Consider the following 27,626-nt stretch of genomic DNA (forward strand, 5'->3'; position numbering starts at 1 on the left):
TCCTCCTTGGGGACAGGCATGTTTTCACCAACCAGACAGTCCCAAATGGCTTGTGCCACAGAGGGGACAATGCCTGCCACCGTGGACCGTCCAACTCGGAAGCTGAATCCTATGGTCCTGTAGGAGTCCCCTGTCGTCAAGAATCTAAAATATAATTCAAAATAATGATCAATATTGTGTATAACTTGAATTCCACCCACATATTATATCTACTCATATAGCTACCTCATTACTGTTTATTATGCTTTACTAATTATATTGTAATACTCATCAACCATCATTAACAATGCCTTGAAACAGTACAATTCAGTCTATGACTATATCAATAAACTGTAGTCCAGGCCAACTCTACTCTTAGAAAGAATGGTACTATCTACTTAAAAGGGTTCTCTGGCTGTCCCCATAGGAAATCCCTTTTAGGTTCCAGGTAGTACCCCTTTTGGTTCCAAGTAGAACCCTATTGGGTTCCATGTATTAAGTATTATACCTGGAACTAAAAATGGTTATCCTATGGGGAAAGCAGAAGGACACTTTTGGAACCTTTTTCACTAAGAGTGTATGCGAGTCCAATAAGAATGTCATGAATGACTAACTGTCTTGAACAACAATGGGTCCTGGAGAAGACTAGCCTACCTTTATCAGGGCAGGAGGCACCTTTCTTTTCATTTGGTAACATTTTATATTTCAAAAAGGATTATAAACCAATTTTGGGAAAAGTTATAGTCCCAATGAACATTCTGTAAAAGTACATCTAATGTCAAATATGGACTATTAACTAGAGCCCTTTAGCTAGTTAGGTTGCACATAAAAACAATGCATCAAATATCAATCAATTATGGTATCAAAGGCTTTAAAAATGTACTAGAGTGTAGTTTACCGGAGACAAAAGGCCAGGCGTTCAACTGGGCTGATGGACTCCCGGTAGTTGGTGTCCATCCGGGTGAGTCGGAGTGTTCGAAGCGTAAGGGGGAAAAAATGTACGTATCCCATTGTAGTCTCAAACCCAGGCCTGGTCTGTTTTGCAAGTGTTCCCGGAAGTCTCGCGATGTTGCGCCTCTGGGCTGAGAAACTCTTATTACTCTGTTGGCCGACTAGCATGTACTGAACTGCAAATGTACTGTACTTAACTGCAAATGTTTGATTAAGATGTTGACGTATTCAGTCCTGTGATGTTTAACGAAAACCGAGGGATTATTTTTAAGTGTAAGACAGGAAGCGGACGACTGGCAAGCTGGTAACGTTACAGTACAGGTACATTAGCAATCGCGCTAACGCTATCCAGCTAGGTACTTGCTAGCTAACGTCAACAAAAACATGTTGGAGAAAGGTTACTAACTGTAGATATGTAACTAGTTATGATGCATATTATTTCCACAATTTTTGCCATGATGTATTTGTAGTTCTTGACCAAGGAGGCACAGCTAGCCGGTTAACGTTAGTTAAATTGACAACATGTTGCAGCACGTTATGGCTGTTCCGCTAGCCGGCTAACGTTAGGCCCAAAACGTACCCGACGAAATGCACGAGATGATTGATTGCATGATCTAATCAGTGGCCTCGTCACTTAATTTGATCAGATATTTTATGCACAGCAACTAGGTAAGTAAAATATGTGCATGTGTGTGAAGTGTACAGTAGGCAGGGTTGCCAGGTGAAGCTAAAATGTTTAGCCCAATTACCACTCAAATCCCATCCAAAAGGCTTGGAAAACGAATCCACATTTTTTCCACCCAGCAAGAGAGTTGCCAAATTTCGACGACAAACCATTTTTCCATAACGTTATCGAGACAATTAGGAGGATTGTCATAGTAACGTGAAACGACGTTAGAAGCATAATTCGTGTTTCCTCAAAATAATTATCGGAAGTTATGATATTGCTTAATCATAGCAGTCAAACCGACATCCATTGGTGGAAAATGATCTGCCGAGTTTAATAAGGGTTAATTATATTTTCTCTTGCCACATTCAAATTCCTTTATTATGTCATAAGGTATGGTATATGGCCAATATACCATGGCCAAGGGCTGTTCTTACGCACTAAACAACGGGGAGTGCCTGCAGACAGCCGTTAGCCATGGTATATTGGCCAAATACCACAAACCCTCAGAGTGCCTTATTGCTATTATAAACTGGTTACCACTTATTAGAACAGTAAAAAGTAATGTTTTGTCATACCTGTGGTATAGGGTATGATATACCACAGCTTTCAGCCAATCAGCATTCAGGCCTTGAACCTGGTTTATTTTATGTAAATAAATCCCCTTTTTGCATGTGCGTAACTATAGATTAATCCGACAGGAGAGTTTGAGTGATGAAAGTTAGACAGAGGATCTCAATCTCTGAGCAAGAAACACTTGGATGAACATAAAACAACTGTTAGACTATTTTCTGGCAATTGTGCTTTTATGTGCCAAATATTAAGACTGCAAACCATTATAAATGGCCCATTTGCGAGATTGACTTGTCATTTCAATAGGCATAGGCTACAGACACAAATCTGGATTTATGAATGCAATGACAGTTTGCTTAGCTAAAGGCTGGTATCCTATAGCCCCGTATAGGCCTACATCTAATTTCAGATAGTCTACAGTATACTAGATAAGATGTAGGCAAGCTGTAAACTGAACGATTTAGCAGTTTACTAAATTCAAATTAAGACTAATTAATGAATAGCGAGGCGATTTCGTCATAAGTGCTTGTTTCCCAAATAGCCTGCTGGTATAGGCTACTGAGGATGGGTCATAATTTCAATCACTCAGTTAAATATGAACAATATGCATATGAACTGAATATACTTGTCAACAACAGCCAGTGTTTCATTTTTATTTGTTTTACCTGTAGCCTAATCTGACAACTGTTACCGTCAATCAAATGTGTTCATAATAACACAAGGCTACATCAACAAACTGAAGTCATAGGCTATTTATTAAATTGCTTTGCCAGGTCCAGGTAGGCTACACAAGTGGCACAAATTGATTTGCAATGACTCCAGTGATATCGTCATTTAATTTCAGCATATTTATTGTATCAAATGGTAGCCTACGATGGCATATACATGAATAGGGTACTTGATGGCCAACAGAGGCAAATTTGTAATTCTCCACATTTAGCTCAAGTCAGTTTCAATGAGAACTTTTCCCCATAAAAGGAACCACATGAGGGAGTTTCATAACTTCCATTTCAAATTTCCACTCGGGTAGCCCCCGAGACCCAAGAACTGAGCATGCATAAAGCACTGCGCTTGATACCTTTTTCTTTAAGTAGTCAACGTTGGAATGGAGTTTAAACCACCTCCGAGTGAATTTATGTAATGCGCTCTAGTGCGTTTTCCACTACTTTTGTAACAGGTTCTGTACTGGTACCTTTTTGCGTTGTGTTCTGGTATTTTTCGTAGCTGTCTACTTACCACAACAGACCGATGCTGGCACAAATTCAATGAGCTGTATACCAGCATAAGCAAACAGGAAAACGCTCATCCAGCGGCGGCGCTCCTAGTGGCCGGGGACTTTAATGTAGGGAAACTCAAATTCATTTTACCTAATTTCTATCAGCATGTTAAATGTGCAACCAGATGGGAAAACATTTCTAGACCACATTTACTCCACACACAGATGTGTACAAAGCTCTCCCTCGCCCTCCATTTGGCAAATATGGCTGTAATTCTATCCTCCTGATTCCTGCTTATAAGCAAAAATGAAAGCAGGAAGCACCAGTGACTCGGTCAATAAACAAGTGGTCAGATTAAGCAGATGCTAAACTACAGGACCGTTTTGCTAGCACAGACTGGATTATGTTCCGGGATTCTTCCAATGGCATTGAGGAATACACCACCTCAGTCACTGGCTTCATCAATAAGTGCATCGATGACGTCGTCCCCACAGGGACCTCAACCAGATGTCATGGATTCCAGGCAACATTCGCACTGAGCTAAAGGGTAGAGCTGCCACTTTCAAGGAGCGGAACTCCTTGAAGCTTATAAGAAATCACGCTATGCCCTCCGACAAACCATCAAACAGGCAAAGCGTCAATACATGATTAAGATCGAATCATACTACACCGACTCCAATGCTCGTCGGATCTGGCATGGCTTGCAAACTATTACAGACTACAAAGGGAAGCACAGTCGAGAGCTGCCCAGTGACACTAGCTTACCAGACGAGCTAAATAACTTCTATGCTCGTTTCGAGGCAAGTAACACTGAAACATGCATAAGAGTATCAGCTATTCCGGATGACTGTGTGATCACGCTCTCTGCAGCGGATGTGAGTAAGATCTTTAAACAGGACAACGTTCACAAGGCAGCAGTGCCAGACGGATTACCAGGACGTGTACTCCGAGCATGTGCTGACCAACTGGCAAGTGTCTTCACTGACATTTTCAACCTCTACATGTTTGTCCGTCATACCAACATGGTTCAAGCAGACTACCATAGTCCCTGTGTCCAAGAGCACTATGGTAACCTGCCTAAATGACTACCGACCTGTAGCACTCACATCTGTAGCCATGAAATGCTTTGAAAGGCTGGTCATGGCTCACATCAACACCATTTTCCCAGAAACCCTAGACCCACTAAGCTAAGGACCCTGGGACTAAACACCTCCCTCTGCAACTGGATCCTGGATTCCTGATGGGCAGCCCCCAGGTGGTAAGAGTAGGTAACAACACATCTGCCACACAGATCCTCAACACGGGGGCCCCTCAGGTGCGTGCTCAGTCTCCTCCTGTACTCCCTGTTCACTCATGACTGCATAGCCAACCACGACTCCAACACCATCATTAAAGTTTGCAGATGACAAAACAGTGGTAGGCCTAATCACAGACAATGATGAGACAACCTATAGAGAGGTGGTCAGAGACCTGACCGCGTGGTGCAAGGACAACAACCTTTCAATGTGACCAAGACAAAGATTATTGTGGACTACAGGAAAATGGGGACCGAGCATGACCCCATTCTCATCGACGGAGCTGTAGTGGAGAAGATTGAGAGCTTCAAGTTCCTTGGCGTCCACATCACCAACAAACTAACATGGTCCTAACGCACCAAGACAGTCATGAAGTAGGCACAACAAAACCTATTCCCCCCTCAGGAGACTGAAAAGATTTGGCATGGGTCCTCAGATCCTCAAAAGGTTTTACAGCTGCACCATCGAGAGCATCCTGACGGTTTGCATCTCTGCCTGGTATGGCAACTGCTCAGCCTCCGACCGCAAGGCACTTCAGAGGGTAGTGCGTACAGCCCAGTACATCACCGGGGCCAAGCTTCCTGCCATCCAGGACCTCTATACTTGGCGGTGTCAGAGGATGACCCTATAAATTGTCAGAAAGACTCCAGCCAAGTCATAGACTGTTCTCTATGCTACCGCACGGGAAACGGTACCGGAGTGCCAAGTCTAGGTACAAAGAGGTTTCTATAAACAGCTTCTACCCCCAAGCCATAAAACTCCTGAACATCTAATCAAATGTCTACCCAGACTATTTGCATTGCCCCCTCCCTTCTTCGCCGCTGCTACACTCTTATCTATGCATAGTCACTTTAATAATTACCTACATGTACATATTACCTCAATTACCTCGTCACCGGTGTTATTCTGTACCGGTATCCCCTGTATAAAGCCCCGCTATTGTTATTTACTGCTGCTACTCTTTTTAATTATTTGTTATTCTTATCTCTTACTTTTTTTTGGGGGGGGGGGTATTTTCTTATCTGCATTGTTGGTTAAGGGCTTGTAAGTAAGCATTTCACTGTAAGGTCTACACCTGTGGCAAATACAATTTGATTTGAAGGTGGGAGGGAAATGAAAGCTCTGGACACAATTCTGCGGTTTGTCTCTTTTAATGACTGCATGGAATGCAAACGTTAATGCTGCCGTCTGGACTCATGCACAAGTGTAATTGCCTCTCCTCAACACGCTTTGAGAAAACTCACATCAACAAAAAAAATACATTGTACATTATATTATACATGTTAATATTTTCAAAAGACTAAAATTTCATTTAATAAATGTTGTACACTAATAATTTTCTAATATGTGCAAAATATTTATTTTAATGTACTATTATACCCGAGGCATACTAATGAGGCAACAATGCCATATACCCTGATGGGGACAGCTTGGCTGTCGAAACGTTGGTATTAAGTTTTTGCATCTGAGCTCCTAGAGTGTGCGGCTCTCTTTTATTTTCAACAATGCCATTCCTGGCGTGACCGGACAGGTAACAAAATGAACGACAGCTAACTAGGCACAACATGAAATACAAAAACCTCACATTTCACAACATACCTGCGTGGAATGGCTACAAATCCAAGGCAAACGTTAATGCTGCCGTCAGCAAAGAGACTCTCTCCCGCACCCTAAGCTAACGGTAGCTGGGCTAGCCTTGTAAAGTTGCACACAAATTATCCCCATTCATGCTAATATATATTCCTACCGACAGTAGTGCAACAACATTTGTGAACATTTGCTAACATGTACATTCAACACATACCTCTCCTCATCACACTTTGAGCAAACTGAGGAGTAAAAGCATGGCTCCTGTTGATGACATCACAACATCACAATTTAGAAAATAAATACAATATAAAATGGTTCACTCTTGAAAGTAGTGTAATGCATCTCAAAATAGCTTTAAGATAAATTATGAATTTTTGGTGAAAATATATTTTACACCTGTTGCACTTTGTCTCCATTATTTCTTGATGTGCATTCTAGCGTATTATTATATGATTATGGATAAAGGGATAGAAATTGCTGTCTCCATGACAATCTAAATGGCCTACCTACAACTGGTAAAAAGTTGTCACAACGTACACACGTGCTGCTCTCTCCTTTCGCACTACATGACTGTAGTGCTCTCTCAACAAACAAACATACAACCTCCTCTGGCCCTCCCCACCAATCACTCACTCCGCATCAGCCTGACTCATTGCCTAACAGCCAGCAACAGGTCACACTGAAATATATATATATATATATTTTTTTTAAGAGAAATGCCTGAAGATGAAACAACCGCTCTAGTAATAGGGCTATAATAGGGCTACGACCGAATAGGGCTATAACATGGCAAAGAACAGGTTTATCAGTGTAGTGCACTGCATCATCCCATGGGATCTGTCAAGGCTGCACACAGATAAATATCACAGAAATATTCTAGTTCCTACACATCACCTTATATATTCAAACAAAATGGGACTTTTATAGGCAAGTGGGCAGCATCATGCTCATGTCAGTCCTCTAGAACGCAAATGTAATCTTCCTAGTAAGGACTGCAATCATTTTGGGAGTCGAGCAAGAGTTGACTACATTCGACTCCAAAAATCCTGGAGTCGTGTACTACTAGTTTTGCAATGGGAGTAAAATAGTTATAGTGGGCAGAACAAGCAAGGAGGTGGGCAGAGCCAAGCACAAGCTAATGAGATCCTATTGCCGCGTTCTAGCATTTTATTTGCACATTTATGTTGGGGAACGGCCTACTCGGAAGTGCGTGTGCAATAAGTAAATTCGCTCTTGTACTTCTAAACAATGCAATTTTTTAAAACTCTGGCAAAGGGTGAAGTCTACAAAACAGTCTATTCTGTTAAAGATTTTAGTTTTGGAAACAAAGCTGTATGGTGATCAAATGTTTAATCGATGAGAAAATTAGCAGAATGATGGCCAAAATCCATCTTGCGCCATCTTCTCACACTGCTGGCCACTGGACTTCCTCTCATCACCATATTTGGTAGTGAGTGGAAACAGCAACTGGATGCTTCATATTTATACAGCCGGTGAAATATCTGGCTCATCATTCTATCCGTTGCATTGGTGCCCCTTTAGCAAACCGGAACTGTGACAATTTGTTTAAAACTTAAACGGCCTGAATGGGAAATCTTAATTTATGCATTATGTTTGGTGTGGCTAGACATCAGTTAGCCCTAGATGTACTGTTAACCCCCCTAGTCGATTGATGCACCCGTGCATCAGTCTAACATAATAAAAATGTCCCCATCAAAATCTGTCTAAGATAAACATGTTTGTTTTTTAAAATTTTACATAGGCTCAATCCACCACATCCACCTATGTCGGCCTTCTGCATCTGCTGTGAAATGTGGCAGAGCTACATCACTGTTTGTCAGACCAGGAGAAATCCAGAAAATCGGTCTTCTCACAAAGACATGCGTCTGTAGCATCCAAACGGTTTGGCCTACAAACTAATAGACGGGTTGGTTGTTTAGCAACAAAACCAACACGTGCGCAACTATGAGGCAAAACAGAAAGGGTTGGCTTAGATTGTTGACAACATGTAAACTGTATTTCGTCTCCAATGTTTGTTAAAAACATAAATACATTTGCACAATGAGCACCTGTTGTCTCACATGGTTACGATTGTTGGTTAGCTAGCTAGCAAATTTTTGCAGTCTGCAAATCCACCCAAGAAAAAAATCTTCCCACGGCTGAATCTATTTGATGATCCCTGGCTTAGACTTTGAGGTTAAGGAGCCTACCGTTACTCCTTAAGGTCCAAGGACCTTCACAGTATCTTAAGAGGTAGACTGGCTTTGGCAGCCAAAACAGCCAAATACTCTTATCTAAACCTGAATTTATTCTAAATTGCGATATGGTTCTAGAAACATAAAGCCCTTTACTTTGGTATCGCGTCAGTATCATTTCACAAATGCGAAGTATACACTTTTAACTGGCTTTATCACAGTTGCAGCCTCCAGTGTTTTTCAGTGACAACACGTTTCTGGCGGCCTTCTTCCATTACACACATGTTAGGAGCATACTAGAGAGCTAATTAGCACAGGTGGTCCCTCTGTCTTCCGTAAACACACTGTAACATGGAGATGGCGGTGTGGAAACACTAACCCTATAAAGACGTGTGTGTGTATCAATTTGTCCTTTTATGTTTTTTGAAAATTATTTCTCCCTGATATGAAATATAAAGTCCTTATGCTTCCAAAACCATACCACAAGCGATGCGTGTTAATGTTCAGACCGAGCGTCGGGGCTCTCAAAGTACTGAGTAAAGGATCTGAATACTTATGTAAATGTGATATTTCAAACTGTTTTTGCTATGTCATTATGGGGTATTGTGTGTAGATTGATGAGGTGGGGAAACTATTTATTAAATTTTAGAAAAAGGCTGTAACGTAATAAAATGTGGAAAATGTGAAGTGTTCTGAATACTTAGCAAATGCACTGCATTTCACATTTTTGCCTACTTTATAAAAATGTCAACTTCTGGAGCTCATAGGGCTGGTCAAAAGTAATGCACTGAATAGGGTGCCATTTTGGACGCAGCCTTTGTCCATCCAACTCTCCTGACTCCTCCCTCCCCCAGGTGTCCTGCTGCAATGTCAAGGCGGAGCAGGAACAGCCGGGCATGGCGTTACGTATGGAGTGGAATACGGCGAGACGCTGATTCCCGAGTGCAGGTACTGGCCTCAGAGAGTCAGGAGTGGGGCTACGAACGCTTACAGGTAAGGGTCGGTTTGTGACGGACGTAGACCAGGGGTGTGAAACTCATTGCATGGAGGGCGGATTGTCTTCTGGTTTTTGTTATTTCCTTTCAATTTGTGTCCAATTAAGACCAGGTCAGGGGAGTTCCTAACTAATCAGGGACCTAAGGCTAGTTGATCAATCAAGTACAAGGGAGGAGTGAAAATCCGCAAACAATTGGCCTTCCATGGAATGAGTTTGACACCTCTGACGTAGATGGTTCCATTGTGCCAGAAATGCGGAGTCAAGCACAGCTGACATATTTGAGCACTGTTAGGTACTGTTTGTAAATTGTGTTTGTACCCTCTGCAGTACAGTGACTCAGACTCTGAGCCAGACTACCGGCACATGGTGCCACCGGTCCCCAGTGCCGTGCCCGTTACCGGAGAGTCGTACTGCACCTGTGACTCCCAGGCCGAGCCCAGCTACAACCCACGTCTCCGGGGCTTCCACCGCATCAAAGACTGCCACTGTGGAGAGGAAGACCAGTGTGAGGATGGGAGGGGCAGGGTGGAGAAACTAAGGTGGTGTTCAGAAGGGCACACCGTAGCAAAACGTTTTGAAGTGGAATAGTGTTTTTTATTGGTCAAATTCAGGTAGTCCCTTCAGGTATTTCACACGGTTTCTGAGGGTTTTCATCTGTTTCATGCCCAAGCTGTATCAGGGTGTTCCCAAAGTTAAACTCTCACCATTATTTGCTTATTAAAATATCTAAGTGTCTGAGATGTTGCAGGTCAACTGTCATTGGATCCACTGACCTCTTGACATTGCAGACTTCGACTGGGTGTGGGACGACAGTAACCGCTCCACGGCCACGTTGATGACCTGCGACAACCGCAAAGTCAACTTCCACACAGAGTACAGCTGTGGCACAGCAGCCATCAGAGGTTCCAAGGAGCTGGCAGATGGCCAGCACTTCTGGGAGATCAAGATGACATCACCAGTGTACGGGACCGATATGGTGAGGCTCCATCCATCATTTCTCAGGAGACCGGATTATAATGATCAGTCTGGTGTCACTTTAAAGAGTCTGATGTCACTTTAAATAGGAGGACGGGCATATTTAATGGAATGAATGGAGCTGTTTTCATTCCATTCCAGCCATTACTATGAGCCTGTCCTCTAATTTCTCTCTTCACCAGCCTCCACTGCTGGGGGTTGGGGCTTAGGCTTGTAAGACCTTAGGAAGTTTAGTGGTTTCTCTTTCCTAAAGCTTATTTTGTGAACCTTTTGCATTTTGTATGATGGTAAGCATGTTGATTACTGTTCTATTTTTAGATGTGATTAAGGTGAACATGTTGAATGAAGACTTTTGATGTTGTGTAGATGGTAGGCATCGGAACCTGTGACGTGAACCTGGATAAGTACAGACATACCTTCTGCAGCCTGTTGGGGAAAGATGATGACAGCTGGGGTCTCTCCTACACTGGTAAAACCATATAATCCATCAGATAGTACTTATCACAAGCATTCCTGGGTTCATATAGTATTAGTTTCTTTCACATATGTTCAGCGTTTGATTGAGTGGTGCCTGCTTTGCTGGACAGGGTTTTCACTTTTGGAGCTATCGTATTTGTGCCAGGCAAGCTCAATCAAGCATAGCTCAAAAAACAAATACTATTTGAACCCATGCCCTTGATTACAAAACATACACAGTGAAATCATCACCCTGTGTTGCCTGTTTTTTTTGTTTTCTTTAAAAAGAAAAGGAAAGCCACACACTATCTAGTAACTCCTATGCAGGGTTGTCAAACACTGCGGTTTGCAAGTGTGTGGAGCGATGGGTAATAATGCCTCGAGGGTGGCTGTTCTCGATGTGTTCCTGGTTCGAGCCCAGGTAGGGGCAAGGAGAGGGACGGAAGCTATACTGTTACACTGGCAATACTAAAGTGCCTATAAGAACATCCAATAGTCAAAAGGTATATGAAATACAAAGGGTATAAGAGAGAAATAGTCCTACTACAAATAGTCCCACTACAACCTAAAGCCTCTTACCTTGGAATATTGAAGTCTCATGTTAAAAGGAACCACCAACTTTCATATGTTCTCATGTTCTGAGCAAGGAACTTAAACGTTAGCTTTTTTACATGGCACATATTGCACTTTTACTTTCTTCTCCAACACTTTGTTTTTGCATTATTTAAACCAAATTGAACATGTTTCATTATTTATTTGAGGCTACATTGATTTTTATTGATGTATTATATTAAGTTAAAATAAGTGTTCATTCAGTATTGTTGTAATTGTCATTATTTGAAATACATTTTTAAAAAATCGGCCGATTTAATCGGTATTGGCTTTTTTTGGTCCTCCAATAATCGGTATTTTATGTTTATCTCAGTGTTTCATTTGAAGTCGGATTTGGCTTTTTTTTTAATTATTTTGATTCTGGGAAGCGGGTGACAGCTATCAGCCTTCAGCAAACTGTTATGATCAGTGGGTTTCTTGTAAAGGTCTGTGTATAGAACATTAACCTCACAAATAATCAAAATATCAAGTAAACTGATTTGATGTGTGTAAGATTGCATAATGAATCTTTGGTCCCCCAAACAAGAGTTTAAGGGATACTTCGGATGTTGGCAATGAAGACCTTTTATCTACTTCCCCAGAGTCAGATTAACTTGTGGATATAATTTGTATGTCTCTTCTTCCAGTATGGTTTTGACTAGAAGGAATACAGCTTCTGTCCAATTTGACTTTTTGTAGCAGGTTAGGAGATTTGGGTTAACTAAAATGCAAAAACATCACTTTTGATGTCAATTTGACAAAAGCTGTTAAGCCATGACCATCCAGTATGAAGGTAGGTCGGAAAGCTGTTCCCATAGACTTCCTGTCATTGCTCTAACGCTAGTTGGCATTTGATGAGCTAACTGGAATGGAAAATTCCAGAATGGAACCAAGATATCAATGTACCATTTCCAAATAATGTTGTGCAAAAAATCTTCTCTTTTTTTTAGCGTTGAGAATGGACTGTAACCCACATACAAATTAGCATAATTAGGAGCCACAGGGGATCCCATAATAGTACCCTTCATCTGGATAAAGACATTTTGAAACATGAAATAATTTTGTGTGAGCCTGTTTTGTTTTCCCCTTATAATGCTAATATGGTCGTCTTCTTCTAGGTCTGTTGCATCATAAAGGAGACAAGGTGAACTTCTCCTCACGTTTCGGCCAGGGCTCAATCATCGGAGTGCACCTGGACACATGGCACGGAACACTCACCTTCTTTAAGAACCGCAAGTGCATAGGTAATTACCGGGGTCACAGGTCAAGGGGACCAGGTGGGGTGAGTAGTGATCTACACATAGTAATTTAATTATGTTTTGCAGTAGCTTGGTACTAGTTGAACTAAATTCAAATCTTGGTAGCGTTTTGAGTAGTTAATAACTTTTTTGCCATGTAGCGTTGTAGCTAACTACTGGAACTACACTACTTTTTTGGGCAAAAAGATAAGAAAATATGGATGAGGCATCAGACATGCCTAATTCTCACTTGAAACAGTTTTTGTTAACATTTGACTGTTGCAATTTATAGTCTGACATTTTAGATTAAGATATCATTTATCACAAAGTAGTTTGGATGTGCTGAACTACTTTGTCAAATTAACTTTAGTTAAGTAAACTAAACTCAGCAAACTGCATTTGTCAACTGCATTTTTTTCAGCAAACTTAAGATGTGTAAATCTTTGTATGAACATAACAAGATTCAACAACTGAGACATACAATGAAAAGTTCCACAGGCATGTGACTAACAGAAATTGAATAATATGTCCCTGAACAAAGGTGGAGGGGGTCAAAAGTAACATTCAGTATCTGGTGTGACCTCCAGCTGCATTTACTGCAGTGCATCTCCTCCTCATGGACTGCACCAGATTGTCCAGTTCTTGCTGTGAGATGTTACCCCACTCTTCCACCAAGGCACCTGCAAGTTCCCAGACATTTATGGGAGGAATGGCCATAGACCTCACCCTCCAATCCAACAGGTCCCAGACGTGCTCAATGGGATTGGGATTGAGATCCGGGCTCTTCGCTGGCCATGGCAGAATACTGACATTCCTGTCTTGTAGGAAATCATGCACAGAACAAGCAGTATGGCTGGTGGCATTGCCATGCTGGAAGGTCATGTCAGGATGAGCCTGCTGGAAGGGTACCACATGAGAGAGGAGGATGTTTTCCCTGTAAAGCACAGCGTTGAGATTGCCTGCATTGACAACAATCTCAGTCCGATGATGCAGTGACACACCGCCCTAGACCATGACAGACCCTCCACCTCCAAATCGATCCCAACGATAAATAAGAATCCGACCATCACCCCTGGTGAGACAAAACCGCAACTCGTCAGTTTACAGACGGTGGGCAATTAAGGTCACAGTTATGAAAAATTAGGACACAAAAGATGCCTTTCTAAACACCAAAAGAAAGATGCCCAGGGTCCCTGCTCATCTGCGTGAACGTGTCTTAGGCATGCTGCAATTGGTAGCTTGATAAACTATATTTTCAGGGTAGCTTCCCCAACACTGCATGTTAGATGGGTGGTTAGGCAGCATGTAACTAGATGGGCATTAGGGGCCAGTTTCCCAGACACTGATTTAAGCTTAGTCCTGGGTTACATTGCATGCTCTAAGGAAAATTTCCATTCAAAGTGATTGGACTAGGCTTGATCTGGGATGGGAAAACTGGCGCTATAAATCACTTCTAGACCTAATTAACATGGAACGTACCTAGGATTTCTCATATTCCCCCTCTGCATGTACCCAGCTATTTACCCCTGTGCTGCGCCTAGCATTTTGCTTGTGTGTGACGTTGGGTAATGTGATAGAAAATGGAAACATTTCCATTCTAAACTGGACAGTAAAGTGTGTATTCTATTCTGCAGGCGTGGCGGCTACGGCGCTACAGAACAAGCGTTTCTACCCCATGGTGTGTTCCACAGCAGCCAAGAGCAGCATGAAGATGATCCGCTCCTGCTTCACGCCCACTTCCCTGCAGTACCTGTGCTGTGCCCGCCTCCGCCAGCTCCTCCCTGAGTGCCCAGACACCCTGAGCGTCCTGCCGCTGCCCCCTGGCCTGCGCCACCTGCTGCACAATAAGCTGGGCTGGGTCCTCAGCCTCAACAACGGCCTCCTGGGGGCCCCAGAGGGGGAAGAAGGGAGGGTGGGGGGCTTGGGGTCTGACTCAACCCCTACGCCCCCCTTGGCCGGGGCCTTGTCCTCTGAAAGCGATGACTCTGAGGGGTGTTCGTCGGACCCTGAGGCATGTCAGAGGAAGAGGTGTCGTTGGACGTGACGGGAATCCGACTTGACCCCCAATGTAAACAATGTAAACACACGCCACGTGTGTCCTAAATGACACCCTATTCCCTATATAGTGCACTACTGGTCAAAGGCCCATAGGACTCTTGTCAATAGGGTGCCATTTGGATTCAGCCATGAACTGGACTGAATCCCTGCCCCCTCCCTGAGACACACTCACAATCCCTTACACACATACGCACTCACACACGTTACCGTTAATGGGTGAACCCAGGAACGGGGGACAGTGTTGTGGAAACATTTTAATCAAGATCAAACAAAGACCTATGGCCAAACTTCAGTGTACATTAACAGTATATGCAACAAGAAGAATGACATGGAATCAATGAAAAGAGACCAAGTGCAGCATTATGTGAATTGTCACCATGCTTTCTCCTTGTATATGAAAAGCTGGTTGGATTGCTATAGGAGTGGCCCGTAAGGCCATATTTTAAGTTTCTGTTTTAGCTGACCGAAGAACGAAAGTTGAGTTGTCAAAATGTCGTCTCCAGGACATTTACTTGTTACATTTATATGTTCTTGCTCTGCAGGTAATACACAGTTCAAGTAATCAGTTTGACAGTTATGAATACTCAGTGAAACAAAGTTATTTTGTTGTTAATCAACACATTTGTTTCGGAGCAGGAGCAAACTTTTATTCTTTCTTTTATTTAGATCAGCTTGACAATGTATTCCCCTGAATTATTTTTGTCATATCAACAACTTTTTTATTTATTTTTTTAACACGTTTTAGGGGGGGAGGGGGGGGGGGGGGTTCTGATTCATTTTTCACTCAATACTGCTGTCGTATTAGATATTGGTTGGGGGAGTGATGACTATTATACACATGTTGAACTGTGTTGAACTGTGAGTTGTCATGCACCGTTCTTATACCGACCTCCCTGTTATGCTCTCCTTCTGCTTGATGGTAGACTCGTGTCTGTTAGTCACACAGACATTTGATTTAGTTGTCACCCCTGTGCATCCAATGGTTGGGCTGTAGACAGTTTACTGAATAAAGAAGGCAAAGGGGGTAGAAAAGGGGTGTCCACATATTATAATAAATATATGTGTATTTTTCAGTGTACAATGTTTATTTTATGCATCAAAGCACTTGTATATACCATGCATTTGGAAACTATTCAGACCCCTTGACTTTTTCCACATTTTATTACATTAGCCTTATTCTAAAATGGATTCAATTGTTATTTTTTCTCATCAATCTATACACAATACCCCATAATGACAAAGCAAAAACAGGTTTATAGAAATGTTAACTTAAAAAAAAAAAAATTATATAAATTTGCGATCACATTCAGAGGTTTTCATAAAGGATCACACTATACTTTGCTTAGTTTCTTTCCCTCAATTCTGACTACTCTCCCAGTCCCTGCCGCTGAAAAACATCCCTCCAGAATGCTGCCACCACCATACATAAAGGCCTGATTGGTGGAGTGCTGCAGAGATGGTTGTCCTTCTGGAAGGTTATCCAATCTCCACAGAGGAACTCTTGAGCTCTATCAGGGTTCTTGGGTCTTGGTGGTTCCAAACTTCTTCCATTTAAGAATGGAGGCCGCTGTGTTCTTGGGGACCTTCAATGCTGTAGAAATGTTTTGGTACCCTTCCCCAGATCTGTGCCTCGACACAATCCTGTCTTGGAAGTCGATGGACAATTCCTTCGACCTCATGGTTTTTGCTCTGATATGCACTGTCAACTGTGGGACCTTTATATATACAGGTGTGGGCCTTTCCAAATCATGTCCAATCCACAGGTGGACTCCAATCAAGTTGTAGAAACATCTCAAAGATGAGATGAATGGAAACGGGATGCACCTGAGCTCAATTTCGAGTCTCCTATCATAGGGTCTGAATACTTATGTATAAGGTATTTGTTTTTTATTTTGAATACATTTGCTAAAATTTCTAAAACAACTCTGTAATGTTACAAACTGGAAAAAGTGAAGGAGTCTAAATACTTTCCCAATGCACTGTATAAACGGGATATATAAATGGATCTTCTATGCTCATGTTCATACTGTATGTGTAGGCCTTTATTCTTATCTTGATCTCTGTCAATCTTTCTCTCCAATAATGTATATCTAAAGCATGGCCTTTGACTGAAACTAAGATGAATAGGTGAAATATGCACAGAACTATCGCTGTATTGGCAAGGTTTTTTGTTTTTTTTTGGTCAAATTATCTGTGCTTTTTGCCTTTTTTCCCCCTGGTTCCAGCAAATGTTTAATCTTTAAAAATCATTTACATTCAGTATTCTCTGTTAGGTTGCAATAACAATATAAATCTTGTGTTTGCACACCAATGTTCCTCCCAAGAACTAAGGATTAAGTAAGTAATGTTTGCTGGTCTAAAGAACCTACAATGGCACAATGCAAATACCTTGGCATATCAACATCAAATAAAATACAAATCAACCTTTCTTTGCAAAACAAATGTCACTTTCAGAGTACAGACAGCGGTATCAGCTGAGGCAGCTCTGGCCAAAAAATACATTTTTGTGATCTGAAAATCATATTGACAAAAACATTCTACTGGTATTCGTAGTCTAAGCAGAGGTCGCTTTCCAACCTAGCAGGTGACATGACAACAGATGGCCATAGATGTGGAAAAGGAGTCAATGGAACTCAGACCATTCCATTGCTCAGATTAGTGTACATTCAACAAATCTGATCTATCAGAGTGAATATTTTTTTTCCTTTATTTAACCAGGTAGGTCAGTTGAGAGCAAGTTCTCATTTACAACTGCGACCTGGCCAAGATAAAGCAAAGCCGTGCGACAACAACAACAGTTACACATGGGATAAACAAACGTACAGTCAATAATACAATAGAAAAATCTATGTATAGTGTGTGCAAATGTAAGATTAGGGAGGTAAGACAATAAATAGGCCATAGTGGCAAAATAAATACAATGTAGCATTAACCCTGGAATGATAGATGTGCAGATGATGATGTGCAAGTAGAGATACTGGGGTGCAAAAATAAATAATTTGGGGAATGAGGTAGTTGGGTGGGCTATTTACAGATGGGCTGTCTACAGGTGCAGTGATCGGTAAGCTGCTCTAACTGCTGATGCTTAAGTTAGTGAGGGAGATTTAAGTCTCCAGGTTCAGTGATTTTTGCAATTCGTTCCAGTCATTGGCCGCAGAGAACTAGAAGGAAAGTAAGTGTTGGCTTTGGGGATGACCAGTGAAATATACCTGCTGGAGCGCGTGCTATGGGTGGGTGTTTCTATGGTGAACAGTGAGCTGAGATAAGGCGGGGCTTTACCTAGCAAAGACTTGTAGATTACCTGGAGCCAGTGGGTTTGGCGACGAATATGAAGCGAGGGCCAGCCAACGAGAGCATACAGGTCGCGGTGGTAGGTAGTATATGGGGATTTGGTGACAAAACGGATGGCACTGTGATAGACTACATCTAATTTGCTGAGTAGAGTGTTGGAGGCTATTTTGTAAATAACATCTCCGAAGTTAAAGATCGGTAGGATAGTTTTACGAGCGTATGTTTAGCAGCATGAGTGAAGGAGGCTTTGTTTTGCGAAAATAGGAAGCCGATTCTAAATGTAATTTTGGATTGGAGATGCTTAATGTGAGTCTGGAAGGAGAGTTTACAGTCTAACCAGACACATAGGTATTTGTAGTTGTCCACATATTCTAAGTCAGAACCGTCCAGAGTAGTGATGCTAGTCGGCGGGTAGGTGCGGGCAGCGATCAGTTGAAAAGCATGCATTTAGTTTTATTAGCATTTAATAGCAGTTGGAGGCCACGGAAGTAGTGTTGTATGGCATTGAAGCTCGTCTGGAGGTTTGTTAACACTGTCCAAAGAAGGGCCACAAGTATACAGAATGATGTCGTCTGCGTAGAGGTGGATCAGAGAATCCCCAGCAGCAAGAGCAACGGCATTGATATATACAAAGAAAAGAGTCGGCCCGAGCATTGAACCCTGAGGCACCCCCATAGAGACTGCCAGAGGTCTGGACAACAGGCCCTCCAATTTGACACACTGAACTCTGTCTGAGAAGTAGTTGGTGAACCAGGCAAGGCAGTCATTTGAGAAGCCAAGGCTGTTGAGTCTGCCGATAAGAATGCGGTCATTGACAGAGTCGAAAGCCTTGGCCATGTCGATGAAGGTCGTTGCACAGTACTGTCTTTTATCGATGGCGGTTATGATATCGTTTAGTACCTTGAGCGTGGCTGAGGTGCACCCATGACCAGCTCGGAAACCAGATTGCATAGCAGAGAAGGTACAGTGGGATTCGAAATGGTAGGTGATCTGTTTATTAACTTGGCTTTCGAAGATTTTAGAAAGGCAGGGCAGGATGCATATAGGTCTATAACAGGTTGTGTCTTGAGTGTCTCCCCCTTTGAAGAGGGGGATGACCACGGCAGCTTTCCAATCTTTGGGGATCTCAGACGATACGAAAGAGAGGTTGAACAGGCTAGTAATAGGGGTTGCAACAATTGCAGCGGATAATTTTAGAAAGAGAGAGTCCAGATTGTCTAGCCCAGCTGATTTATAGGGGTCCAGATTTTGCAGCTCTTTCAGAACATCAACTATCTGGATTTGGATGAATGAGAAGTGTGGGGGGGGGGGGGCTTGGGCAAGTTGCTGCCGGGGGTGCAAAACTGTTGGTCGGGGTAGGGGTAACCAAGTGGAAAGCATGGCCAGCCGTAGAAAAATGCTTGTTGAAATTCTCGATTATCGTGGATTTATCGGTGGTGACAGTGTTTCCTAGCCTCAGTGCAGTGGGCAGCTGGGAGGAGGTGCTCTTATTCTCCATTGACATTACAGTGTCTTAAAACCTTTTGGAATTTGTGCTACAGGATGCAAATTACTGTTTAAAAAAGCTAGCATTTGCTTTCCTAACTGACTGTGTATATTGGTTCCTAACTGTAAATTGAGGGCCTTAAGTAAAATGACTGCCATAAATATTTGCACATGGGAGAGATATGGAGAACCTGCAACTCCATATTTGGAAGCGTTTAGGTCACGTGACTTTTGGCAGGGATTTGAAGACAAGAAAAAGACTAAGTTCTCACACATAGACAAGATGTTCTCATGGTAGAAGGCGATTTGTTGTCGTAGAAAAAAAGTATTGCCATAGATTTTCAAGCAGATTTAAGTCAACTAACTTTGCCACTCAGGAACATTCACTCTCTTCGTGGTAAACAACTGCAGTGTAGATTTGGCCTTGTGTTGTAGGTCATTGTTCTGCTGAAAGGGGAATTCCTCTCCCTCTCTGGTGTAAAACACACTGAAGCAGCTTTTCTAGGATTTTGCATGTGCTTAGCTCCATCCTGTTTCTTTTTACCCTGAAAAACTCCCCAGTATTGTTGATCCATCCTCAGTTTTCTACCATCACAGATTGAACTCTATAAATGTTTTAAAATCACCAATGGCCACATGTTAACGTCCCTGAGCAATTTCATTCCTGTCCTGCAGCTCAGTTCAGAAGGGCGACTATCTTTTATGTGTCCGGCTATGTTTAAGAATATAATGCACAGCATAACTATTAACCTGCTCAAAAAGATATGTTTGATTTGTTATTTTTAACTATCAACCAATCACTGCCTTTCGTTGAGGCTTTTGAAAAGCTCCCTGGTCTTTGTAGTCGAATCTGTGCTTGAAATTCAAAACTTGACCGAGGGACTCTTTTTTTTACAAATTGTGTTACATTACAACCTTATTCTAAAATGGATTAAATAAAATGTTTTCCTCATCAATCTACACACAATACCCCATAGTGAAAACAGGTTCTTAGAAATGTATGCACATTTATTAAAAATAAAAAACATAACGTAAGTATTCATACCCTTTGCTGTGAGACTTAAAATTAAGCTCAGGTGCATCCTGTTTCTATTGAACATCATTGAGATGTTTCTACAACTTGGAGTCCACCTGTGGTAAATTCAATTAATTAGACATGATTTGGAAAGGCATGCACCTGTCTATATAAGGTCCCACCAAGAGATATAAGAAATGTATTTGTAATATTAAATATAATTGCATTTATTCCTGTTATCAATCAAGGTGAGACTGAACATGGACAAGGCAGAGAATCAAGAAGGGAACCAAGTGCTTCGACATACGGGCAAATTACTTGGTTTGGAAGAAGGATGAAAGGAAGGCGAGAGCTGGGAAACCTCGCCGCTCTTTAGCTCCTAGCTGGGGTCACCATCTGTTAAGGTGAATTTTAAAAAATCACAGATAAAAACTATTTGCATTTGCACACAAAATAACCTTAAAGTAGTTTCAGTTTCCCTATCACTGATATTTTTCTCTTCATCTTCCTAGGGTTACCTCGGTGGAAGCCAACAATCTTCTCCAGTTGGAGCAGTTGGACGATCGACCACTGAAAGCCCTGACGCCCTACACTTCGGTGAAGCTCAATAGACAAAGTATGTTATGCTTTGGTTGACATTTGAGAATGCAAAAAATGGTAGTTATGCTGAGCTTATAAGAATGTACTTATTCAATTTACCTCTCCAAATGACTTTAGGACAATCGACTGTCTGAGCCCCCCATGAGGTTTCCGATCCACCAGAGCCAGTGAGTTCAGATCAGTCGGATTCTTTGTGCTCTGAGTTGGAGGGGGACCTTCTTGAGGTAGGCTATACCTTCCAAAACTGTTGCAAAGTACATATCAACCATTTATAACACTGCACTAATCCATCAAATTTTCTCACAGTAAAGTATAACCTGTATGTTTTGTCTCTTTCTTCTACCCTGTTCCCTTTTAACTCTGCTCCTGTTCTCCAGGACATAGGGGTTCTGCTCAACACCCAGATGTGGATCCAACCAGCCTCCAATTTTTCATTACATCATCTACAGCTACTGTTGTCATTATCTGCTAATTAACATTTCTTGCTCTCATACTGGGCACATAATATGTGAGATACACAGATTAACTAAAAACAGTAGCACTGCAAACACTCAGAACAAAGAGAGCAGTAGGGCTGGGCGATAAATCAATAATTATTGAGGTAATTACTTCCCTCAATAACGATATAAAAACGTTTAGATTCATTTTCGATAATGTTGATATAGAATAATTAGGTACAGCAGTCTATTTCACCTCTGTGACGCAGCAGGAACGTGGGGAGAAGTGACAATATGCATGTGGGGAGATATACGCCCACTACAAACCACCTCGAGTGATGGAGTAGCTATTATTAACCACAGAAATTAGTGATGTAGGCGAAAACAGTGGCAGTGATAACCATGGAGAAGGAGGTTCAACTGTTTCAGTTATTTGGATGGGGTTTGGCTTTTTGAAGTCCGCTCAAGACAGATTTTACGTATTTTGCTACTACTACCAATCTGTGGTCTAGTTACACGTCAGAGCCTTATATTAGCCTCACTGTCCACTATATTGACAAAGAGTGGAATCTTCAAAAGAAATGCCTTCAAACATCATACTTTCCCGACGACCACACGGGTGAAGCTATAGCAGAGGGGCTCATTGAAGCTCTCGCCTCCTGGGGACTCAGTTAAGACAGACCAGTCTGCATTATTACAACAGATAGTGGTGTGAACGTGGTGAAGGCCGCTCAAATCAACAAATGGACCCGACTGCAATGTTTTGGACATCGTCATTGGTAAGAAACCTAGTCAATTGTATATATTGAAGTGCTAAATGTGATTTTTTTTTTCATCAACTGATGAAGTTAAATATTACATTTGTACATAACTAAAGGGATTATTGTGATTAACATTTTATTAAAATCTTTTGATTTCTCTAAGTGGGTAGAGACAAACGGGTGGATTGAGCAATTGGAGTGTGAAAGAAAGTGGTAGGTGCCTTTTCCTATTATTGGAAAAATAAGGGAGACCTGGCAGTTGCTCAAAAAGAACACAACCTACCCCTGCACAAGTTGGTGACAGAGTCGCCTACCAGGTGGGGATCATGTCAAAAGATGGTGCAAAGAATACTGGAGCAGGACAAGGCCATTTCGCAGGTCTTGTCCAGTGACATGAAGACCCAGCACTTAGCTCCCACCTATACAGATATAGTTGTTCTTGAGTCCATCATCCAGGCATTGACCCCACTCCTAGAATTTGCAGATGCTCTGTCTGGTTAGTCTTATGTCAGTGTGTCTTACCTGAAGCCAGTACTACACCTGTTCAATACAGAGGTCATGAAACCTGATGATGGTGAAACAGAGCTCACCCAAATCAAAACGATAGTCATGGCCTCTGAATGAGAAATAAGATGACTTCCTGGAAATAGCCTCTTTGGCCGACCCTAGATTTAAAACACATTACATCAAAGAGGAGAAGGAGGGCCACATAAAAGCACGAGCTGTCTCTGATGGTCAATGAGGGACATGAAAACCCAAGCCCAGCACAGGGAGACGTTGCTGCTGCTTCACCACAACTGCCAGCTAAAAAGAGAAAGTCACTGGGCAGTTTTTTTCAAAAAGTCATGCTCCACCACCACAGGTCTTACTGAAATTCAGCTGGTAGAAAAGGAACTCAGCTGCTACCTTCAGACTCCTGATGCTGACCGTGAAACCAATCCACTAGACTGGTGGAAGATCCACCCCCAAAAACTTTCCCCAAGTCAGCAACCTGGCAATGCGCTACCTGTGCATTCCTGTGACCTGCTCCCCCTCAGAGCGTGTTTTTAGCACAGGTGGCAACATGGTGACCTGCCATAGGGTAGCTTTAAAGCCAGAGACCGTAGATAGACTTGTCTTTCTTTCTTAAGACAACAACTACCCCAACTTCAACTGTGATGTGCCATTAGGCTAACAGTTATAATGCATATTGACTTGCATAATATGTTTTTATTTTATTTCTTGTTGATAACTTGTAAGGATTTACAGCTATAACCTCTTTGGGCTGAGATCCCTCTAACGGGATCGATATGACAATAGCCAGTGAAAGTGCGCCACATTCAAAACAACAAATCTCATAATTAAAATTCCTCAAACATGCAAGTATTTTACACCATTTTAAAGATACACTTCTAGTTAATCACACCACAGTGTCTGATTTCAAAAAGGCTTTACGAAAGCAAACCAAACCATTATGTTTGGTGAGTGCCTAGTCACAGAAAAACAGCCATTTTTCCAGCCAAAGAGAGGAGTCACAAAAAGCAGAAATGGAGATAAATTAATCACTAAACTTTGATGATCTTCATCAGATGACATTCATAGGACTTCATGTTACACAATACATGTATGTTTTGTTTGATAAAGTTCATATTTATATCCAAAAATCTCAGTATACATTGGCACGTTATGTTCAGTAGTTCCAAAACATCCGGTGATTTTGCAGAGAGCCAGATCAATTTACAGAAATACTCATAATAAACATTGATAAGTGTTATGCATGGAATTAAAGATAGACTTCTCCTTAATGCAACTGCTGTGTCAGATTTCAAAAAAGCTTTACCGAGAAAGCACACCATGCAATAATCTGAGCACAGCGCTCAGAGACCAAAACAACCCAAACAGATATCCGCCATGTTGTGTAGTCAACAGAAGTCATAAATAGCATTATAAATATTCACTTACCTTTGATCTTCATCAGAAGAATGCACTCCCAGGAATCCCAGTTCCACAATAAATGTTTGATTTGTTCGATAAAGTCCATAATATATGTCTAAATACCTCCTTTTTGTTTGCACGTTTAGCCCAGTAATCCAAATTCATGACGCGCGATCACTAGGTGCAGACAAAGTCAAATAGTTCCGTTACAGTCTGTAGAAACATGTCAAATGATGTATAGAATCAATCTTTAGGATGTTTTTAACATAAATCTTCGATAATGTTCCAACCGGAGAATTCCTTTGTCTGTAGAATTGCAATGGAACTGAAGCTAACTATCACGTGAAAGCACGTGGTCAGCTCATGCCTCTCTCATTCGCCCCCACTTCACAGAAGGAAGCATCAAACAAATACTGTTGACATCTAGTGGAAGCCTTAGGAAGTGCAATTTGACCCCATAGACACTGTGTATTCGATAGGCAAAGAGTTGAAAAACTACAAACCTCAGATTTCCCACTTCCTGGTTGGATTCTTTTCTCAGGTTTTTGCCTGCCATATGAGTTCTGTTATACTCACAGACATCATTGAAACAGTTTTAGATACTTCAGAGTGTTTTATATCCAAATCTACTAATACTATGCACATATTAGCAACTGGGCCTGAGTAGCAGACAGTTTACTCTGGGCACCTTATTCATCCAAGCTACTCAATACTGCGCCCAGCCATAACAAGTTAAAAAAGGAGTTAATGTTATTTGCGAGTTCTTCTACTTCTGACAATAAATAAGAAACATTAAAGCCTTCGATTTGTTCAGGCAGGCTTGAGTCTGAAGCAGAAATGACCCTTTTAAACATTATTTGATAAATATTGTGATAATTATCATTAAAACTAGAGACAGTAGACAGACTTGTCTTTCTTACTTGTAAGGTAAGACAACTACCCCAATATAAACGGTGATGTGCCATTAGGCTAACAGTTATAATGAATATTGACTTGCACTATTTTATTTAAAAAATATATATTTATTGCTCATGACTTGTAAGGGTTTACAGCTTTTTTTTAATGGAGTTAAAATGTTATTTGTGAGTTCTACTTCTGACAAATAAGAAACATTAAAGCCTTTCGTTTGTTCAGGTATTCTTGAGTCTGAAGCAGATATGCAACTTTGAAACACTATTTGATTAATATCCTGATGATTATCATTATCGAATGAAAATATATATATACAGTTGAAGCCGGAAGTTTACATACACCTTAGCCAAATACATTTAAACTCAGTTGGTCACAATTCCTGACATTTAATCAAAGTAAAAATTCCCTGTCTTAGGTCAGTTAGGATAACCACATTATTTTAAGAATGGGAAATGTCAGAATAATAGTAGAGAGATATTTATTTAGCCTCCAACACTCTACTCAACAAATTCGATGCAGTCTATCACAGTGCCATCCGTTTTGTCACCAAAGTCCCATACACTACCCACCACTGTGACCTGTATGATCTCGTTGGCTGGCCCTCACTTCATACTCGTCGCCAAACCCACTGGCTACAGGTTATCTACAAGTCTATGCTAGGTAAAGCCCCGCCTTATCTCAGCTCATTGGTCACCATAGCAGCACCCACTCGTAGCACGTGCTCCAGCAGGTACATCTCACTGGTCACCCCCAAAGCCAATTCCTCCTTTGGTCGTCTTTCCTTCCAGTTCTCTGCTGCCAATGACTGGAACGAACTGCAAAAATATCTGAAGCTGGAGACTCATATCTCCCTCACTAGGTTTAAGCACCAGTTGTCAGAGCGGCTCACAGATCACTGCACCTATACATAGCCCATCTGTAAACAGCCCATCTACCTACCTCTTCCCCATACTGTATATATTTATTTATCTTGCTCCTTTGCACCCCAGTATCTCTACTTGCACATTCATCTTCTGCACATCTACCATTCCAGTGTTTAATTGCTATATTGTAATTACTTCACCACCATGGACTATTTATTGCCTTAACTCCCTTATCTTACCTCATTTGCACTCAATGTATATAGACGTTTTGTTTTCTTTTGTTCTACTGTATTATTGACTGTATGTTTTGTTTATTCCATGTGTAACTCTGTGTTGTTGTATGTGTCGAATTGCTATGCTTTATCTTGGCCAGGCCGCAGTTGCAAATGAGAACTTGTTCTCAACTAGCCTACCTGGTTAAATAAAGGTGAAATAAAAAATGAATAAATAACATTTTCTGCTTTAATTTTTTTCATCACATTCCCATCACATTTGGCCCATCCCTCCTGACAGTGCTGGAGTAACTGAGTCAGGTTTGTAGGCCTCCTTGCTCGCACACGCTTTTTCAGTTCTGCTGAAAAGTATGCTTGGGGTCATTGTCCATTTGGAAGACCCATTTGCGACCAAGCTTTAACATCCTGACTGATGTCTTGAGATGTTGCTTCAATATATCCACATACTTTTCTTTCCTCATGATGCCACCTATTTTGTGAAGTGCACCAGTTCCTCCTGTAGCAAAGCACCCCCACATCATGATGCTGCCACCCCCACAACATGATGCTGCCACCCCCATGCTTCACGGTTGGGATGGTGTTCTTCGGGTTGCAAACATCACCCATTTTCCTCCAAACTTAACGATGGTCATTATGTCCAAACAGTTCTATTTTTGTTTCATTAGACCAGAGGACATTTCTCCAAAAAGTACGATCTTTGTCTCCATGTGCAGTTGCAAATCGTAGTCTGGCTTTATTATGGCTGTTTTGGAGTAGTGGCTTCTTCCTTGCTGAGCGGCCTTTCGGGTTATGTCGATGTAGGGCTCGTTTTACTGTGGATATAGACACTTTTGTACCTGTTTCCTCCAGCATCTTCACAGAGTCCTTTGGCTGTTCTTCTGGGATTGATTTGCACTTTTCGCAACAAAATACGTTCATCTCTAGGAGACAGAACGCGTACTATTGTTTGTACAGTGGAACGTGGTACCTTCAGCCGTTTGGAAATTCCTGCCAAGGATGAGCCAGACTTGTGGAGGTCTACAAAAAAATGTTCTGACGTCTTGGCGGATTTCTTTTGATTTTCCCATGATGTCAAACAAAGACGCATTGAGTTGGAAGGTAGGCCTTGAAATGCATCCACAGGTACACCTCCAATTGACTAAAATGATGTCAATTAGCCTATCAGAAGCTTCTAAAGCCATGACATAATTTTCTGGAATTTTCCAAGCTGTTTAAAGGCACAGTCAACTTAGTGTATGTAAACTTCTGTCCCACTGGAATTCTGATACAGTGAATTAGAAGTGAAATAATCTGTCTGTAACAATTGTTGGAAAAATTACTTGTGTCATGCACA

General features: G+C 41.6%; 1 protein-coding gene and 1 pseudogene across 4 annotated transcripts; both read left to right on the forward strand.

Moving 5' to 3' along the window:
* The first annotated feature begins 983 nt into the window (after positions 1 to 983).
* spsb3a (splA/ryanodine receptor domain and SOCS box containing 3a) lies at positions 984 to 17,210 on the forward strand. Of its 4 annotated transcripts, none has more exons than XR_016485172.1 (7): positions 984 to 1,251; positions 9,322 to 9,460; positions 9,792 to 9,969; positions 10,253 to 10,440; positions 10,806 to 10,908; positions 12,605 to 13,799; positions 14,359 to 17,210. XR_016485172.1 is itself a non-coding variant. In XM_021624335.3 (7 exons), exons 2-7 carry the CDS (start codon positions 9,335 to 9,337, stop codon positions 14,766 to 14,768), a joined length of 1,131 nt encoding a protein of 376 aa, XP_021480010.2. In that variant the 5' UTR covers positions 984 to 1,251; positions 9,322 to 9,334; the 3' UTR covers positions 14,769 to 17,210. The 4 variants fall into 4 exon arrangements, 3 of the variants coding, with proteins under 3 accessions (XP_021480010.2, XP_021480012.2, XP_090049037.1); XM_021624335.3 differs by having other exon boundaries at positions 12,605 to 12,730; XM_021624337.3 differs by having other exon boundaries at positions 1,041 to 1,599; positions 12,605 to 12,730.
* Positions 17,211 to 22,707: 5,497 nt separating this feature from the next.
* On the forward strand, positions 22,708 to 23,523 carry LOC149979239 (zinc finger BED domain-containing protein 4-like; annotated as a pseudogene).
* Positions 23,524 to 27,626: the final 4,103 nt, after the last annotated feature.

Source organism: Oncorhynchus mykiss, chromosome 12 (assembly GCF_057628025.1).
Source record: "Oncorhynchus mykiss isolate SJ-2025 chromosome 12, ASM5762802v1, whole genome shotgun sequence".
Classification (NCBI taxonomy): domain Eukaryota; kingdom Metazoa; phylum Chordata; class Actinopteri; order Salmoniformes; family Salmonidae; genus Oncorhynchus; species Oncorhynchus mykiss.

Bases quoted from the DNA above. Each gene is read 5' to 3' on its own strand.
- spsb3a (XM_090192911.1), top strand. From the start codon at position 8,057: ATGTCGGCCTTCTGCATCTGCTGTGAAATGTGGCAGAGCTACATCACT. The intron at 8,137-9,321 runs GTCTTCTCACAA...TCCCTCCCCCAG, and splicing joins AGGAGAAATCCAGAAAATCG to GTGTCCTGCTGCAATGTCAA. The intron at 10,909-12,604 runs GTAAAACCATAT...GTCTTCTTCTAG, and splicing joins CTGGGGTCTCTCCTACACTG to GTCTGTTGCATCATAAAGGA.